Source organism: Erinaceus europaeus, chromosome 12 (genome assembly GCF_950295315.1).
Source record: "Erinaceus europaeus chromosome 12, mEriEur2.1, whole genome shotgun sequence".
Classification (NCBI taxonomy): domain Eukaryota; kingdom Metazoa; phylum Chordata; class Mammalia; order Eulipotyphla; family Erinaceidae; genus Erinaceus; species Erinaceus europaeus.
In genome coordinates, this window is record NC_080173.1 from 88,704,085 (window position 1) to 88,721,158 (window position 17,074).

General features: G+C 41.1%; 1 protein-coding gene across 1 annotated transcript in view; it reads right to left on the reverse strand.

Annotated features, from left to right (window-relative positions):
• Positions 1-787: 787 nt before the first annotated feature.
• MYH8 (myosin heavy chain 8) overlaps positions 788-17,074 on the reverse strand; it is a 35,438-nt gene continuing 19,151 nt past the window's right edge. The window contains exons 21-39 of the mRNA XM_060204427.1: positions 16,226-16,481; positions 14,840-15,082; positions 14,574-14,750; positions 13,958-14,103; positions 13,750-13,840; positions 13,263-13,652; positions 11,877-12,003; positions 11,061-11,179; positions 10,736-10,932; positions 8,127-8,310; positions 7,879-8,044; positions 7,658-7,782; positions 5,827-6,135; positions 4,486-4,689; positions 3,168-3,293; positions 2,901-3,071; positions 2,617-2,721; positions 1,971-2,066; positions 788-1,067 (exon numbers count right to left, since the gene is read on the reverse strand). Coding sequence (XP_060060410.1) covers positions 915-1,067; positions 1,971-2,066; positions 2,617-2,721; positions 2,901-3,071; positions 3,168-3,293; positions 4,486-4,689; positions 5,827-6,135; positions 7,658-7,782; positions 7,879-8,044; positions 8,127-8,310; positions 10,736-10,932; positions 11,061-11,179; positions 11,877-12,003; positions 13,263-13,652; positions 13,750-13,840; positions 13,958-14,103; positions 14,574-14,750; positions 14,840-15,082; positions 16,226-16,481 — 3,385 coding nt within the window. The 3' untranslated portion in view covers positions 788-914. The remainder of the gene's footprint in view (positions 1,068-1,970; positions 2,067-2,616; positions 2,722-2,900; positions 3,072-3,167; positions 3,294-4,485; positions 4,690-5,826; positions 6,136-7,657; positions 7,783-7,878; positions 8,045-8,126; positions 8,311-10,735; positions 10,933-11,060; positions 11,180-11,876; positions 12,004-13,262; positions 13,653-13,749; positions 13,841-13,957; positions 14,104-14,573; positions 14,751-14,839; positions 15,083-16,225; positions 16,482-17,074) is intronic.

Consider the following 17,074-nt stretch of genomic DNA (forward strand, 5'->3'; position numbering starts at 1 on the left):
TTCTGCTCTCAACTCTACAAAAGCTTTTCCTTCTTGAGTAAAGAAAAAAGTTCTACAGGGACATTAAGGTCTTCTTGATCCATCCCCTTCTTCCTTTCTTATAACTTTATCCTGCTCATTCTCCTCTAGCCCCACAGCCTCCCATCTGTCCCTACAATAGGCCAACTTGTTTCTGCTTCAGGGACTTTCCATTTTCTATTGCTCCCTTGCTGAAAATGAACCATTCTCAAATACTCACATGACTTACTCTTGATTCATTCAGGGTTCTGCTCAAATATCTATTAGAAGAAAAAGACTCATTACCTACTTCCTACTTGTTAATTTCTCTTTAGCACTTGTCATCTGACACACACAGCTTTTTGTTTGTTGATTGCCTTTCTGTCCTTATAGAATTCAAACTCTCAGAAGGCAACAACTCTATTATGGGTCAACATGATTTGGAAGAGTGTCTGGCACAGAGTTTATGCTCAAATAACTGCTTGTGAAGTAGATAAGTGAACCTGCCTGAAGGTATAGCTTCTGTGTCTGTGTTCCTTTAAGAATTTGTAACAGTCTACAGAGGTTTAATAAAATCAAATCTATCGAGGTGTGTGTGTGTGTGTGTGTGTGTGTGTGTGTGTGTGTGTGTGTGTGTATGTGTGTATAGAGGTAGGTGAGAAAAAGGATACAGAGCGGTGATGGGAGGTTGAAGAGATTGAATTCTCTACAAAGCCATATATAGAATGAGAAAAATAATAATAGGTGAGAATTGTATTTGAGAGAAATAATTTTTCAAATAGAACGATAGTCTGGTTTAATTTAGGAGTTTTTTTTTTTATTTACTCTTGATTAATAGAAATACAGACATAAGGCAGGTGACCAAAACATAGCACATTTTGTGTATTTCTTTGGCCACTTTTCTGCATTTGGATGGATCACTCTTCACTGATGACTTTGGTGTGAACCTCCCGGCTCTTCACCCGCAGCTTGTTGACCTGTGACTCAGCAATGTCAGCCCTTTCCTCGGCCTCCTCCAGCTCGTGCTGGAGCTTGCGGAACTTAGCAAGGTTAGCATTGGACTGCTCCTCCTGAGAAAAGAGATGAAATGGTGAGGATTCGACTTAGTGCTGGTTCTTACTGCACGTGTCACCAAACAGTTTCCTCAGCTCAAATATTTCATTCTTACAGCTGGCTTGCCACATCTGACTTTAAATCTGTATATAATTTGTAATGTCATGGTTTTTTTTTTTGTTGTTGTTTTTTGTTTTGTTGAAAGAATGGAAAAAAAGAAATGGTTTTGAAATGTAAGGGGCAGCCTTGTTTTGTCAAAACCATATATACATGAGTGGTCTGTTTAGCCACAGGTAGACCAACTGGATAGGACCTTTTCAACTTCTTAGAGTTTGCTAAGTAACTGGAAGGCCAGTCGATGATTTTGGAAAGGATAATGGTTTAAAGCAAAGAAATGACACCAGGAAATGATGAGAAGTGGGTGGATTGTAGATGTGTTGTGAAGTTAGTACACATAGGATTTTCTGATGGACTAGATGAATGCATTAGAAAGAGGTTCTCCCTCCCCCCCTTTTTTTTCTCTTAGCCATGTATTTTGATTCAGGTATTCAGAAGGGAAACCTGGAGCCAGAAGATAGTATGTCTCTGGGGAACAACTAAGAAGCATGAAGAGGGAGATACTTCAGCAACGTCTTCTTAATTTTGAGAACTCCTGATTTTGTACCTTTCCATATTGAATATACAAATCCATATGCATCATCAAGTAAGGTGGCTGGTTTGGAATATCCCCCAGTTCCCTACAAGTCACTTAATAATAGAAAGTTCTTAGAATTTGGAGGCCAATTTTGTATTGACAAAACTATCTCTTTAAAAGTACCAGCGATATATTTTCCATTATCTCCTTTGTCATGAAGCCATTTGTGTAATTGTCTACTCCAAAGACAATCTTCTTCATTTTGTAAGGACTTAGAGCTACTTACAGCTTCTTCAGCTTGTCTCTTGTATGATTTCACCTTCGCTTGTAATTTATCCACCAAATCTTGCAGCCTGAGAACATTCTTGCGGTCTTCCTCAGTCTGAAAGTTTAAAAAATTTTTTTTCATTAAACCTAATGAACTAAGCCTACTCCAGGTGGTAAAAATAAGTCACTTTGGTTTAATGGTAGGTGGGCTTGGGATAAACTTGGTTATCTCTGAGACTTTCTTCATAACATTAACAGAAATCACTTGCTTAAATGTACATCATATAAGAGAGTGACACACATACCTTCTTTCACCCTACTCCCTTCTCTGAAAAGTTGATATTATTGTTCTATTTTACAACTGATGAACTAAAATAGAGTGTTAAGTGGCCTATCCAAATTCAAAAAGTAAGAGAGGTCAAACTAAATGTAATGTTAATTTACCTGACTTCAAAACCCAACTTTTCTCCTTTCTTACATGATTTTCTATAAACCTCTAATTCTCCAACCTTAGTATAGGTCTGTGGTAAGCAACCATGTCATTTTTTCCTGAGATGTAGCAAGTTCCTATGTATCTATTTGTGAGTAGCAGATAAACAGCCACCACCTTTTCAAGTTCCTGCTGGGCAGGAAGTCCAGATGGTCTAGAAAGCTAGTCCCTTTACCTGGTAGGTAAGTTCCTTTACTCTTCTCTCGTGTTTCCGCAAGCCTTTCACAGCCTCAGCATTCCGTTTCTGCTCATTTTCCACTTCTCCTTCCAGTTCACGTACCTGCAATGAAGAAAGAGTTACACAGTCAGTTTTAGGGGATATTAAGAACTCAGGACCTACTGAAGACAGGGCAATGTTGCCTCCAGTCCCTGGACAAGAACAGTAGTCACTCAGTGGGAAGAGAGAAGGCTAGAGGGAGTGGCCTTCCCAGACTCAGACTTAGAGATTGAGACACTCACTCTAGCTTCCAGTTTCTGGATCTGCTTTCTTCCTCCCTTCAGGGCCAGCTGCTCAGCCTCGTCCAGACGGTGCTGAAGGTCCTTCACCGTCTGTTCCAGGTTCTTCTTCATCCGCTCCAAGTGGGCGCTGGTGTCCTGCTCCTTCTTCAGCTCCTCAGCCATCATGGCTGCCTGGTGAGCAAATAAACCAAGAAAATAAGGGACCCTGATAATATAGCATGGACCGCATGCAAATCAGGAAGACAAATAAGTGCCCATCTTGCTCACATCAGTGATGGCCTTTTTGGCCTTCTCTTCTGCATTTCGAGATTCTTGAATTACTTCTTCCACTTCACTCTGAAGCTGGGAAACATCATTTTCCAGTTTCTTCTTGGTGTTGATCAGGCTGGTATTCTGTTAAAAGTAGTGAAAATTTACAAAACTTTCAATTTGCCCTTTGGGGATTTCACATCTTTTTTTTTTTTTTGCTCATGAAATGGAACTAACGGCAACATCTCACTAACCTTTATGTTTTTCCAGTAAAGAAAATATTAATCTTTTGCTAGATGGATATATCTACTGCCCCAATGCCCTTCTGACTTATGTCCAAGAACTTCTGAGGTATAGGAATGTTTACATTATCTAATTGCTATTTATATAACATTTCAACTAGGCATCACTGGTATTCTGTCCTTAAAAGATTTGGGATATTAGGGGAAAAAATAAGCAGATGATTTTTTTTTTTGCAAATGGTTGATACTGGGATGTTTTCAGTTATAATCTACTATATTTACTCTGGTAACTGTCATAGTTTGTTCCCCTAGGAAATACTGAAAATTGTTTTCGTGAAATTTCAACATAGTCATTCTTAAAGTGAGAAGCAATACTGCCTCAGTGGGTATTTGAGAAAACTGGGAGTGGATATTTTTTTGGTTGTCAGAATAATTCAGGAGTCCTGTTACATTTAGTACTTGAGCAAATCAGAAATGCCAAATGTCCTCCAAAGCAGGAAAAGTAAATGGTGTTAAATGCTGAAGAGCTTCAGATGAGAAACACTAAACAGGCCTTTTGGGGATTTTAGAGACAACAGATAATTTTTATTGTAGTTTATATCACATGGTTTCCAGAGTAATAGAGAATCAAACTCTACTTTAAAATTAAAAAAACAGCCACCCCCTCCCCATTGTAGGTGTAAAACCTAAAACGGACAAGAATGGGAGCACACACCAAAATTCACCTGTAATTCTACCACTTCAAAATGATAGTAACTGATGCTTTGGAGCAGAGCCCCATATCCTTTTTCTGTATAGACAGAACTGAGGTCTTAAGTGCTTGTGATTTCACTGCTCTAGTCTGTTATTTTCCTTTGGATAGAGAGGGAGCAACACCATGGCCCTGGAGCTTCCCCAGATCACATACCCCCTCTCACTGTGGTGTCAGGGCTTGAACCTGGGCTACATGTATGGCAAGACATGGTGAACTCTCTTTCCAGCCTCCCATCCTTTTAATATACACATATTTATAAAAAAAATGAAGGTATTCTATATAATAATTATGACTCATCACTTAATAGTACAACAGCATTTCTTTGATGTGAAGGACTCACCTGGGTGTGCAGAAGCTGAACGCGCTCACTGGCATCCAGCAGCTCCTGTTCTGCGATTTTCCTGCTTCTCTCCGTCTGTTCCAGAGAGGCCCTCAGCTCCTCCACCTCGGCCTGCAGCAGGTTGGCTCTGCGCTCCACGATGGCCAGCTGCTCCTTCAGGTCCTCCTGGCCCCGGAGAGCGTCGTCCAGGTGGAGCTGGGTGTCCTGTTAAGAAAAAAAAAAAAAAGGGAAAATAAGACATTGAGTATTCTAGCAAGGATTGAAGAGATTGTGGTCATCCCAGAAGAGCAAGAAAACATTGGTGAGATGAACAGGAAATGACAGGCCTATCACGGGATCATCATGAAATGGTGATGCCAGCAGCTCAGGTGGGAAAGAATCAGCAGCAGACAAATTCTCGTTCTCTATGCACCATGAAGAGGTTATATTTTCATGTGCAAATGACTAAATTCTATCATGTCCAGACTGTTTCCCTCTGATCTATCCAGTGCTTGACACCTGTTAGTGCATTTCATCCTCACGATAACAGTATGAGGTTGTTCCATTTTTATTTAGCAGGAAAGCAGGTTCCAGGAGGTTAAAAACTATTTGCTTCAGATAGGGTAACATGAAGTGACAAAAATAAGATTGAATTTAGACCTTTCCATTTCAAGATATTCTCTCTTTCATATCATACCCTAATCTTTAGGCTTGTTTGTACTTTTACAAAAAAAAAATCTTAAAATATTATGTTCTTGGGCCAGGAGATAGCTTACTTTGTAGAGAGCAGACTTTACCATGTGCAAGGACCTGGGCTCAAGCCTCTGGCTACCACATTGGAGCACCTACCTGGGGGAATTTTCATGAGCAGTGGAGTAGTAATGTGCTGCTTCCCCCCACCTTGAAAAACATAGCAAGGAAAAAAAAAGAAAAAGAAGAATCTATTGGAAACAGTAGAGTTGTGCAGGCATGGAACTCCAGCAACAACTCTGGTGGCAAAAACGAATTATTTTCATTTTATGTGCATTTAATTCAGCAACTTCCAGTTCCATACTGTGCACTGTATAAATTGGTATACACCTGGTTGAGTGCATATGTCACAGTGCACAAGGACGCAGGTTCAAGCCCCTGGTCCCCACCTGCAGGGCGAAAGCTTCATGAGTGGTGAAGCAGGGCTGTGGGTTTCTCTCTGTCTCTCTATGACTCCCTTCCCTCTCCATTTCTGGCTGTCTCTATCCAACAAATAAAGATAACTTAAAAATCATTATAGCAATAAATCTCACTGAATTAATCAATGTGTTGAGAAGCAGGAGGCAGGTAACTTGCCTGACGCATCCGAGTGGTTCATGTGGACTTGTTTACCTTGAGGATGCCTTGTGTGTTCCTGTAGTTTCTCAGGCTCTCTGCAGCCAAGCGGTTGGCATGGTTGAGTTGAATTTCCATTTCATTCAGATCTCCTTCCATCTTCTTCTTGACTCTTAGGGCATCATTCCTGCTCCTGATCTCTGCATCTAATGTGCTCTGCATGGTCTCCACGATTCTAGTGTGGTTTCTTTTCAGCTGATCAATTTCTTCATCCTTTTCAGCAATTTTCCTATCAACTTCAGACTTGACTTGGTTCAACTCTAACTGGATGCGCAGAATCTTGCCCTCTTCGTGTTCAAGAGATGCCTTAACAAAAGAGTGACCCATTAGTCATGGAAACTAACTCGAGTATTTTTAATATCTTCCCATGTGTGTACAACTCTAATGAATACCAGCGTGTCTAATTCTACCAATATATTACAATAGTTCCTGCAACCTAGTTCAAACATTCTTTTATTTATTCACTCATGGACTACACATGCCAGTTTCATAATAAAGATGCTTAGTAAAGTATAAAATGCTATTCAAAATTATTCATGGGAACACCAGCAAAAGTTATATGATCAGATTCATATGTAATAAATACATTCTCTCAACCTGTTTTATAAATTAACATGTTTATGTGTGAGACACTGACTTCTGTTGTAGAAATTGTCAGTTTTAAAACAATACATGTTTACTATAACAATGTGAGGGTAATTTATAAAAGCAAGGAAAAGTCTTCCCACTGGACCAATTCAAACATAACCATTTTAGTCTAGTGTGTTTTTCCAGTTGTCTATCTGTATACATATTTCTTTTCTTTCCTTTTTTTTTTTTTTTTTTGGTCTCCAGGGTTATTTCTGGGGCTCCCTGCCTGCTCTACGATCCACTGCTCCTGGAGGCCATTTTTGCCCTTGTTGTTGTTATTATTGTTATTGCTGTCATTGTTGTATAGTAGGACAGAGAGAAGTCGAGAGAGTCGGGGAAGTCAGAGAGGGGGAGAGAAAGATAAAAACCTATAGATCTCCTTCACTGCTTGTGAAGCGACCCCCCTGCAGGTGGGGAGCCAGGGGCTTGAACCGGGATTCTTATGTCAGTCCTTGTGCTTTGCTCTTTGTGCGTTTTACCTACTGCGCTACTGCCCGGCTTCCTTGTATACATATTTCTAAAATTACATTGCATGTGAAAATATGCTTTATTCATTAAAAAAATTAGCCTATGACTTAATATAACTCTCCAAATTACTATATTATCAATACTTCTTCAAACAACATATACCTAGTGATAGTGTAGGATTGTTTCAATTAGAATTTTGTAATTTTCTTATTTTTAACATTGGACTTTTTTTAAACTTTTAAAAAAATTTTTAAAATATTTATTTATTTTCCCTTTTGTTACCCTTGTTGTTTTATTGTTGTAGTTATTATTGTTGTTATTGATGTCATTGTAGTTGGATAGGACAGAGAGAAATGGAGAGAGAAGGGGAAGACAGCGAGGGGGAGAGAAAGACAGACACCTGCAGACCTGCTTCACCGCTTGTGAAGCGACTCCCCTGCAGGTGGGGAGCCGGGGGCTTGAACCAGGATCCTTACGCCAGTCTTTGTGCTTTGTGCCACATGCACTTAACCTGCTTTGCTACCACCTGACTCCCCAACATTGGACATTTTGTGTTCAAAACTGTACCTCCACTTAAGATTTGATAGATTTATAGAAATATAATTAATGGATGACAATATTTACATTTTAACTCTTATAACTGATAACTTATTTTTAATAACAAGTTGCCCACTTTGAGTATTTTTCACTAATGTTTGATTTTTCTCTTCTCCATGATATAAACATATACCTCTGCTTCCTCTAAGGCAGCCTGAACGTCACATTTCTCTTGTTCTACTTGCTTCTTTATTTTCTCCAGTTCATGAATTTGCTTTCCTCCTTCAGCAATCTGTTCTGTGAGGTCAGAAATCTCCTCTGTGGATGAACAGATGGGGCAAGAGTGTCAGATTGATGCTGACAGGGAAAGGTTCTGTCAGGGACATACGGGGCAGGAAGTTCAAAATGACTCACGCTGTAAGTTCTTATTTTCTCTCTTTAGTGTTTCAAGTTGATCCAGGGATTCTTCATAGGCATTCTTGATTTTGAAGAGCTCGGTGCTGAGGGAACGAGACTCCTTCTGGGAGGCCTCAAGTTCAGCCTGAGTTGCCTCATACTTCTGTTTCCATTCTGATAGAATCTGAAAAGCAGTAAGTTGTCAGCCAATTGCAAGGAGAGGAAGAAATGTCGAACACTGATTAAGATCTACCAAATGGGGCTACCTTGTCAAAGTTCCTCTGCTTCTTATCTAGAGCTGCACAGGCTGCATTTGTCCTCTCCACATCAAGCATGAGGTCCTCCACCTCATTCTGGAGCCGCTGCTTTGTCTTCTCAAGAGATGCACATTTGGCGTTCACCGCTTCCACGTGTTCCTCTGCGTCCTGCAGACGCTGGGCCAGCTTCTTCCTGAGAAGTTAGATGGACAGCTAAGGATCCTGATAAAGAGCAGCAAGAGCTGAGCCCTCCCTGCCCCCTTTATAGTCCTGCTCCCATATGGCAGATAACAAACTCCATTTTCAAAAGTAGTGGCCCAAATGGCTTTGCGGATTCATAAGGCTGTAGTAAAACGTCCTAAGTGGTCAGTACATCGATTCCAATCTTTTTCAGAACATTGAATTACTGTAGACTGCTGTTAGTGTTCTGTTATTTAAATGATACAGGATTTTCAGAACTTTTTTTTTTTGCCTCCAGGGTTATTGCTGGGGCTCAGTGCCTACACCATGAATCCACTGCTCCTGGAGGCCATTCCCCCCGCCCCTTTTGTTGCCCTTGTTGTTGTAGCCTTGTTGTGGTTATTATTATTGTCATTGTTGATGTTGTTCGTTGTTGGATAGGACAGAGAGAAATGGAGAGAGGAGGCGAAGACAGAGAGGGGGAGAGTAAGATAGACACCTGCAGACCTGCTTCACTGCTGCCTGTGAGGTGACTCCCCTGCAGGTGGGGGGCCGGGGGCTCGAACCGGGATCCTTAAGCCAGTCCTTGCACTTTTATGCCACATGCACTTAACCCTCTGTGCTACTGCCCAACCCCCCGATTTTCAGAACTTTTTGCTGAGTGTATGTTGTGGAGAATGAGTGGGTAGGACATGTTTATTGAGGGATGTCACCATATACCGCATCTTACTACAGAAAATAAAAAAAGATTTGAGGCTAACTAGATATTTACTGAGTAAAAAAGAATGTGTTGATCATATTAATTTGCTTTCTCAGATTTTTCCATTTCATTTATATGCTTTTTTCCCTAGAGAAAAATAAATTCAAGAGGCTGGGTGGTGGCACATCGAGTTGAGCACACATGTTACAATGCACAAGGACCCAGGTTTGAGTCCCCATCTGCAAGGGGAAAGCTTTGCAAGTGTTGAAACAGTGCTGCATGTGTCTCTCTGTCTCTCTCTCTGTCTGTCTCCCCCTACTCTCAGTTTCTGGCTGTCTCTACCCAATAAATAAAGATAATAGAAGAGAAACCACAAAATTGCTTTAAAGTATCAGTGTTGGGTAATCATATTTATAATTATGCATTTTTATATGGCTACAAACACACATATATATTTCATGAGAATGGAAATAACAGATAAATCAGCTAGTTATGCAAGTTAAACAAAGGCAGGATTTTTTTCCCCTCTGTGCTTCTGAATGTCCTGTATTTCTGCTTCATTCCCCTTTGTGTGCCAACTCTACATCCTTACAGTTTTCTCTAGCTTTGAGATAAAGAAAAGTTCTTAGCTCTGATACCCAAGAAAGTCTACAGGCTGGCCCTTCATCGATACACCACTATTACTTTATTCAAACAGGTTATGTTCATATGTAGAATTGAATTTGAAGAGCTATACCTTTCTGTTGCAGTACTTAAAAAATGGTGACCTTGGGGGTTGGAGGTAGCATAGCAGGTTAAGCACATATGGTGTGAAGCACAGAGATGGGAGTAAGGATCCCGGTTCGAACCCCTGGCTCCCCACCTACAGAGGAGTCGCTTCACAGGTGGTGAAGCAGGTCTGCAGGTGTCTGTCTTTCTCTCCCACTCTCTGTCTTCCCCTCCTCTCTCTGTTTCTCTCTGTCCTATCCAACAATGATAACATCAATAGCAACAACAACAACAACAACAATAATAATAACCACAACAAGGATAAAACAACAAGGGCAACAAAAGGGGAAATAAAAAAGCCTCTAGGAACAGCGAATTCATGGTGCAGGCACCGAGCTCCAGCAACAACCCTGGAGGCAAAAACAGAACAAACAAACAAACAAAAAGGTGACCTATGGAATCAGAACATCTGATTCTAATCTCAACTATATCATTTACTAATCATATGTTCTCGAGTGAGTTGATTAACCAGGCAGACTCAGTTTTCTGTAAGATGAGGATATGAATAAGAATAAACACTGTCGTGAAAACAGAATGAGCTATTTTACATCTAGTATTTGATTTAAACTAGGCATGCTATAAATGTTAGCTGCTTCTGTTAGGGTTATATTATCTTTAGTACTATCAAGACAGCCCTGCCTGGAAATTACTGAGTCAGAGCAGCTAAGAAATCATGTTGTTCAAGGACCTACATAAGGATGTAAGGATCCCAGTTCGATCCCCTGGCTCCCCACCTGCAGGGGAGTTGCTTCACAGGCAGTGAAGCAGGTCTGCAAAGAAAAGAGGAGAGGAGAGGAGAGGAGAGGAGAGGAGAGGAGAGGAGAGGAGAGGAGAGGAGAGGAGAGGAGAGAAGAGAAGAGAAGAGAAGAGAAAAAAGAAAAGAAAAGAAAAGAAAAGAAAAGAAAAGAAAAGAAAAGAAAAGAAAAGAAATCATGTTGTTTTACTCCATCCCCGAGTTCACAACACATACTTGGCCTCCTCCAGCTCCTCTGTGCGCTGGATGGCATCTGTCTCATACTTGGTCCTCCACTGGGCCACCTCGCTGTTGGCCTTGGACAGCGCCCTCTGCAGCTCAGCTTTGCCCTCCTGTTCCTCCTCATACTGTTCCCTCAGCAGGTCACAGTCATGGCGGGAGGACTGCAGGGCGTGGGCCAGGGCGTTCTTGGCCTGTGGAAGTAGCAGTGGAGTGACTTAAATCTTTTTTTTTTCAGTGAAATTTAATTTGTACCATTTTAAGTAGAGCCTAGTTGGACATGATTCGATTTGATTAGGCAAAGATTTTTGGTAAAACTCACTTTAGTCTCTTCCTCTAACTGGCGTTTTAGCTCTTCAATTTGCTGAGTAGATGCTTGTTTACTCCTTGAAAGTTGAGAGACTAAAGCATCTTTCTCATCTAATTGTCGAGAATATTCACCTAAAAAGAATAGTCGTGAAGGCATTTGTTAGTTGGTAGCATAAAAACAGACCTAAAGCTTTCCTCTCTAGATACAGATATATACATGCACATGTATATGTGTAATATGTATTTTATCTGCTTCTAAGTATTGTCAAAGAACTAACTAGCACTAGTGATTTAAACACAGAATTGACTTATGAGCATAATAACTTAACCTATTTTTTTCTTTCACTGTTCCCACCACCAGAGTTCTGTATCCCCCTTCCCTCCACTGGAAGCTACAGTAGTTCTAAGGTTGCAGATATGGGTTAACTATTATTTCTATAACTGTCTGTCTATATTTGTATATATTTGCCCATTTTTTTCCCATGCCCCCATCTTCTTTTCCAAATAAGACCTACATCTATTACTATTTCTGAATGTCCCTCCTTTTTTTCTTCTTCTCTCTGGGTCCTAATGGACCCTCTGGTCATCTTCCCTTTATCATTTCCCCCTCCACAGGAGTATGGACCAAACTTCTTTATGGGGTGCAGAAGGTGGGCGTTCTGCCTTCTGTAAGTGCTTCTGCTGTGCATGGGAGTTGGTAGGTCGATCCATAACCCCCTACCAAGAAATTTCTGATGGTTTTTGTTTCTCCTTCTCTGATGGGAGTGTGAGCATTTATTCTGAACCCCTTTTTATCTAGTACACGACTCTAGGACTCAGAGGTCCTTACCTGCTTCTGTCTGCAGGCGCGCTCTCTGAGCTGTCAGGTCATTGATCAGGCGCTGCTGCTCTTCTTCCTTTGTCTTGAGTTCACTCACTTGATCTTCCAAGGTGCGGCACATCTTTTCAAGGTTCCCCTATGAGATGCACAGCGATGAAGGATGAGGCGTTGAATATAGTGAACAAAAAGAGCGTTAAAACTTTATTTATTTATTTATTTGCCTCCAGGGTTATCGCTGGGGCTCAGTGCCTGCTCTATGAATTTACTGCTCCTGGAGGCCATATGTATATATTTTTTGCCCTTATTGCTACTATTGTTATTGCTGCTGTTGTTGTTGGATAGGACAGAGAAAAATCAAGAGAGGAGGGGAAGACAGAGAGGGGAAGAGAAAGACAGACACCCGCAGACCTGCTTCATTGCTTGTGAAGCAACCCCCTCCCCTTGCAGGTGGGGAGCTGGGGACTTGAACTGGGTTACTTCCGCCGGTCCTTGCACTTTTGTGCCATGTGCACTTGCTTAACCCACTGCACTACTGCCCAGCCCCCAAAACATTATTCTTCTTATCATTAATTTTTGTTTTTGTCATAGCCAAGACTTCATGGCTCCTGTCACCCTTTTCAGACAGAGAAAGACAAGACGGGAACAGAGGCAGAGGGAGAGAGGGCGAGATACCAAAGCACTAGAAACTTCGCAGGTGAGTAATCTTGTCCATACTGTTAAAATATATATATATATATATATTTTTAGAGGATATAAATTTATGTCAAGTATGAATAGAAAGTTATGGCTCCAGCCATAGGGAACATGCTGTATAGTTCAAGCACTGTAACTATACTGCACCTCTAACACAGCCATTGTTGGAGAACCATTCATTTATTCCAAAAGCCGGTGTTTTCCTGAAAGGGCACTTTGAAATCATTCTGATGGTTTATATCAGCGTTAAAGATGAAACTGAGTAAAATATACTAGGATAGAAAACATTACATTGGGAGTCGGGTGGTAGTGCAGCGGGTTAAGCGCAGGTGGCGCAAAGCGCAAGGACCCGCGGACAGATACGGGTTTGAGCCTCCGGGTTCGAGCCTCTGGCTCCCCACCTGCAGGGGAGTCGCTTCACATGTGAAGCAGGTCTGCAGGTGTCTGTTTTTCTCTCCTCCTCTCTGTCTTCCCCTCCTCTCTCCATTTCTCTTTGTCCTATCCAACAACAACGGCATCAATAATAACTACAACAATAAAACAACAAGGACAACAAAAGGGAATAAATAAATAAATATAAAAAAACTTTTAAAATTAAAACATTAAATTAGTGGCAAAAAACTGCCTGCAAATGATAATATATTTTAGAGAACAGTCGACGGATATTATTCGTTTCCCTTATTTAGAGATGGTGTTGTGCACCTTGGCTTTGGAAATGGCCTCTGCATTACTGCTTAGGTCATCGATCTCCATCTTCAGCTCACTCTTCTCCTTCTCCAGCTTCTGCTTGACCCTCTGCAGGTTGTCAATCTGCTCCCCCAGCTCAGCCACGCTGTCCGCGTGCTTCTTCCGAAGAGCTGCCGCTGTGGCTTCGTGCTGCAGGGTGGCCTCCTCCAGGTCCCTGCGCAGTTTCTGGAACTCGGCTTCCCGCTTCTTGTTCATCTCAATCTGGGCCGAAGTCGCCCCACCGGCTTCTTCCAGCCTCTCACTGATCTCCTCCAGTTCCCGGGAGAGGTCGGAGCGCTGCTTCTCTGCTTTGGCCCTGGAGGCCCGCTCTGCTTCAATCTCTTCCTCCAGCTCTTCAATGCGGGCCTGGGAATTACACAAGAACATTAACATAAGCTCACCTCAATTTTGGTCTTGGGGTGGGGCTGCCAAAAAAAAAAAAGATGGAAGTGAGATGGCACACCTGCAACTCTTTGATCTTCTTCTGTAGCTGAATTTCTATGGCCTGTTCATCTTCAATTTTGCTTATTAAATTGCTGATCTCAAATTCTTTCCTTTAGACAGAAGAGAAACACTTATTAGTTGTCAAACTGACTGATGCTAGTGCAGAAAGCTTTGTGTGTGTGTGTGTGTGTGTGTGTGTGTGTGTGTATCTGTGTTTTATTTCCTACTTTTTAAGTTTCTCATCCAGTTGTTGTTTGTCATTTTCTATATCCATTGTGGATTCTTGGGCCAACTTTAAGTCTCCCTCCAGTTTCCTTTTGGCTCTTTCTAAATCCATGCGGAGTTTCTTTTCTTGCTCCAGAGATCCTTCAAGCTAATTAGACAGTAAAGTATGTTACCCAATGAAAGTATGTTAAAAAAAACATCAAGCCACCAGGTTCCCAGATGCTAGCAGGATGCGACCAGACTTCCCTGGACAGACAACCCCACCAATGTGCCTTGGAGCTCCGCTTCCCCAGAGCCCTTCCCCACTAGGGAAACAGAGAGGCAGGCTGCGAGTATGGATCGACTTGTCAACACCCATATTCTGCGGGGAAGCAGTTACAGAAGCCAGACCTTCCACCTTCTGCATCCCACAATGACCTTGGGTCCATACTCCCAGAGGGATAAAGAATAGGAAAGCCATCAGGGGAGGGGATGGGATACAGAGGTCTGGTGGTGGGAATTGTGTGAAGTTGTACCCCTCTTGTCCTATGGTTTTGTCAATGTTTCCTTCTTATAAATAAAACAATTTAAAAAATAAAAAAAAATCAAATAGGTCAGAAGTATAAAATGCACACTTACATCATCCACTTGCTGCTCCAGCTTGGTTTTCGCTTTGCTCAGAGTGTTGACTTTGTCCTCTTCTGCCTGCAGGTCATCCAGAGTCTGCTGGTGGGCCTCCTGGAGGGCTTTCTTCTCCTTGGTCAGCTTGGCGATGGTTTCATCCAAGCTTGCCATCTCTTCTGTGAGGTTTTTCACCTTAAAAAATTGAAAAGAAATTATCTGTACCATCAAGTACTTGACTGGATGGCAGGCCTCCGTATGACATAACAGAATATGATCCATACCTTGTTCTCTGTGGCATGCTTCTCCTTTTCCACCTTGGCCAATGTCAGCTCAAGGTCATCAATGTCTTTCTTGAGCTCTGAGCATTCATCCTCTAGCTTCCTCTTCTTGGCTGTCAGCTCAGCATTGATCTCTTCCTCATCCTCAGCTCTCTCAATCACCTCTTTGATTTTGGCCTCCAGCTGGATTTTGTTTTTAATCAGTTGCTCACACCTTTCCTCTGCATCAGCCAAGGCATCAGCTTCCTATAGAGAGTTTCGTGAACATATTTAGAGAGTTATTTTGTTTTCACTTTTTTTTCCACACAAAAGTAGTGACTGTACTCTAATCATCTTTTCAGTTTGAATATAAATTAAACTTAATTTAGCATTATTACATAGCCCGGAGAAATACTGTTTATTAGAAGTGAGGCTATAGATTTGGAAGCAAATTAGTCTGAAAGTGATTGAATTAAAGCGGTGGATTATTTTAAGTAGTTGTATGTAGAAGAGTGGAGGGCTGGAAGAAATCTTGGTTCCTGTCCCAATATTGCTGCCATATGTGTGACCTTAGGCAAATGACTTTATTCCTTTTATTATCCATTATTCTCATATGTAATTAAGAGGGTTGGAGTAAATGATCTCTGAGAACATTTTTTGCTCTCATAGCTAAATATTTTGAATATTGATCAAACTGACTAGTTTTAGTGCTGATCATTCTTTACCCACCTTAAGCTACTAAGTGATAGATTGAATTTTAAGAAAAGAACATAATTGCATATCTATAGTCTTCCCATGTGGCCTTTTTCATTCATTAAAACCTTCTTAATAGTCTCCAATGATACTATTGTCTAGTTTTTTTTCTTCCATTTTTACCAGAGCACTGCTCAGCTCCAGCTTTTGGTGGGGTGGGGGATTGAATCTGGGACTTTAAAGCCTCAGGCATGAGTATCTCTTTGCATAACCATTATGCTATCTCCCCTCCTCCCTCCAATTTTCTATTTCTTTTTTAAGAGCTATCTATTAGTTTTTAAGGTGAATACTAGGATATATAAAGTTATCCAATTTTGAGAAATAATCTGAGATACAATGACATAGACATGCATTTGGAAAATAGTATGCTCCAAGGCTAGGTGAAGAAGAGAGAGCAAATGGACACACTATCTGACTGAGATTTGGGGCTTTGCGTTCAATGTATTTCCTTCATGGTTGTTGAATTTGTGATATTGTTAAATACAGACATCTTTTCATCTGGAAATTTGGAAGTAATTATGCTTTGTTTTTCCATATAAGAATATAGAAAATGAGTGAAATACTATAACAAGGAAAAGCAATTGGTAAATCCAAAGTACAAATGAGTTTTAGAAAGAACTGTGAGCACAGTGAGTTCAGAATATGCAGATTACTCACAGATTGAACCTGGAGTTGTAGGTCATTTTTCTCTTTTAGCAGAGCGACCATTTTTTCCTCCAACTCCTTCCTTTTTGCCTCTGACTTGGCCAGTTCATCTTTGGTTTTCTGGAATTCTTCCTTCATAGTAGCCATTTCCTTCTCCGTCTCTGCACTCTTGAGCAGAGGCTTGATCTTGAAGAAGAGTTTCATCCAGGGCCAGTGCTTGACATTCATGAAGGCGCGGACATTATACTGGATGCAGAACAAGGCTTCTCTGAAATGACATGAAATTGTCAGTGTAGGGCTGATCCCTCACAGACATTATTGTTCCTGGTATTAGTATTTCCTTTATACACACTCCTTCTGGTGACCCCTCTCCCCCACCTATAAATTTCAGATTCTGTATGTGTTAAATGCAGGATTTCCAGCCCTTTATGTACATGTTTGACACCCATCACAAACTCCTAGTATCTCTTCACACAGCCACTGTGCTTACGTGTGCAGCTTGCATCGAAGTACTGTTTCAAAGTAGAAGAGAGTGAATACTCTGCATATATGAGCAGCACATACCATTTTAAGATCACTTGATATGATATTAGTGCTTTGAGAGTAGATGTGGCAATTGTAAGATTGTGTAAGATTGTGTTGCTGGGCTATCAGCTAATGGCTGATAGCACAATAGAATGGCTTCAGGTCGCAGTCTGGTTTGCCTCCGCTAAATATTAATTGCCATATCTTCCTTGAAGCTTCTCTTCTAATTTTGATCACCACTGAGTTATCTCTCTGTGAGCTCCTTTTGTTAGATTGACCAGACAACAGTCTTTATTTCCAAATTATTTTACTATTTCCTGTTATTGCTTGCTTAGT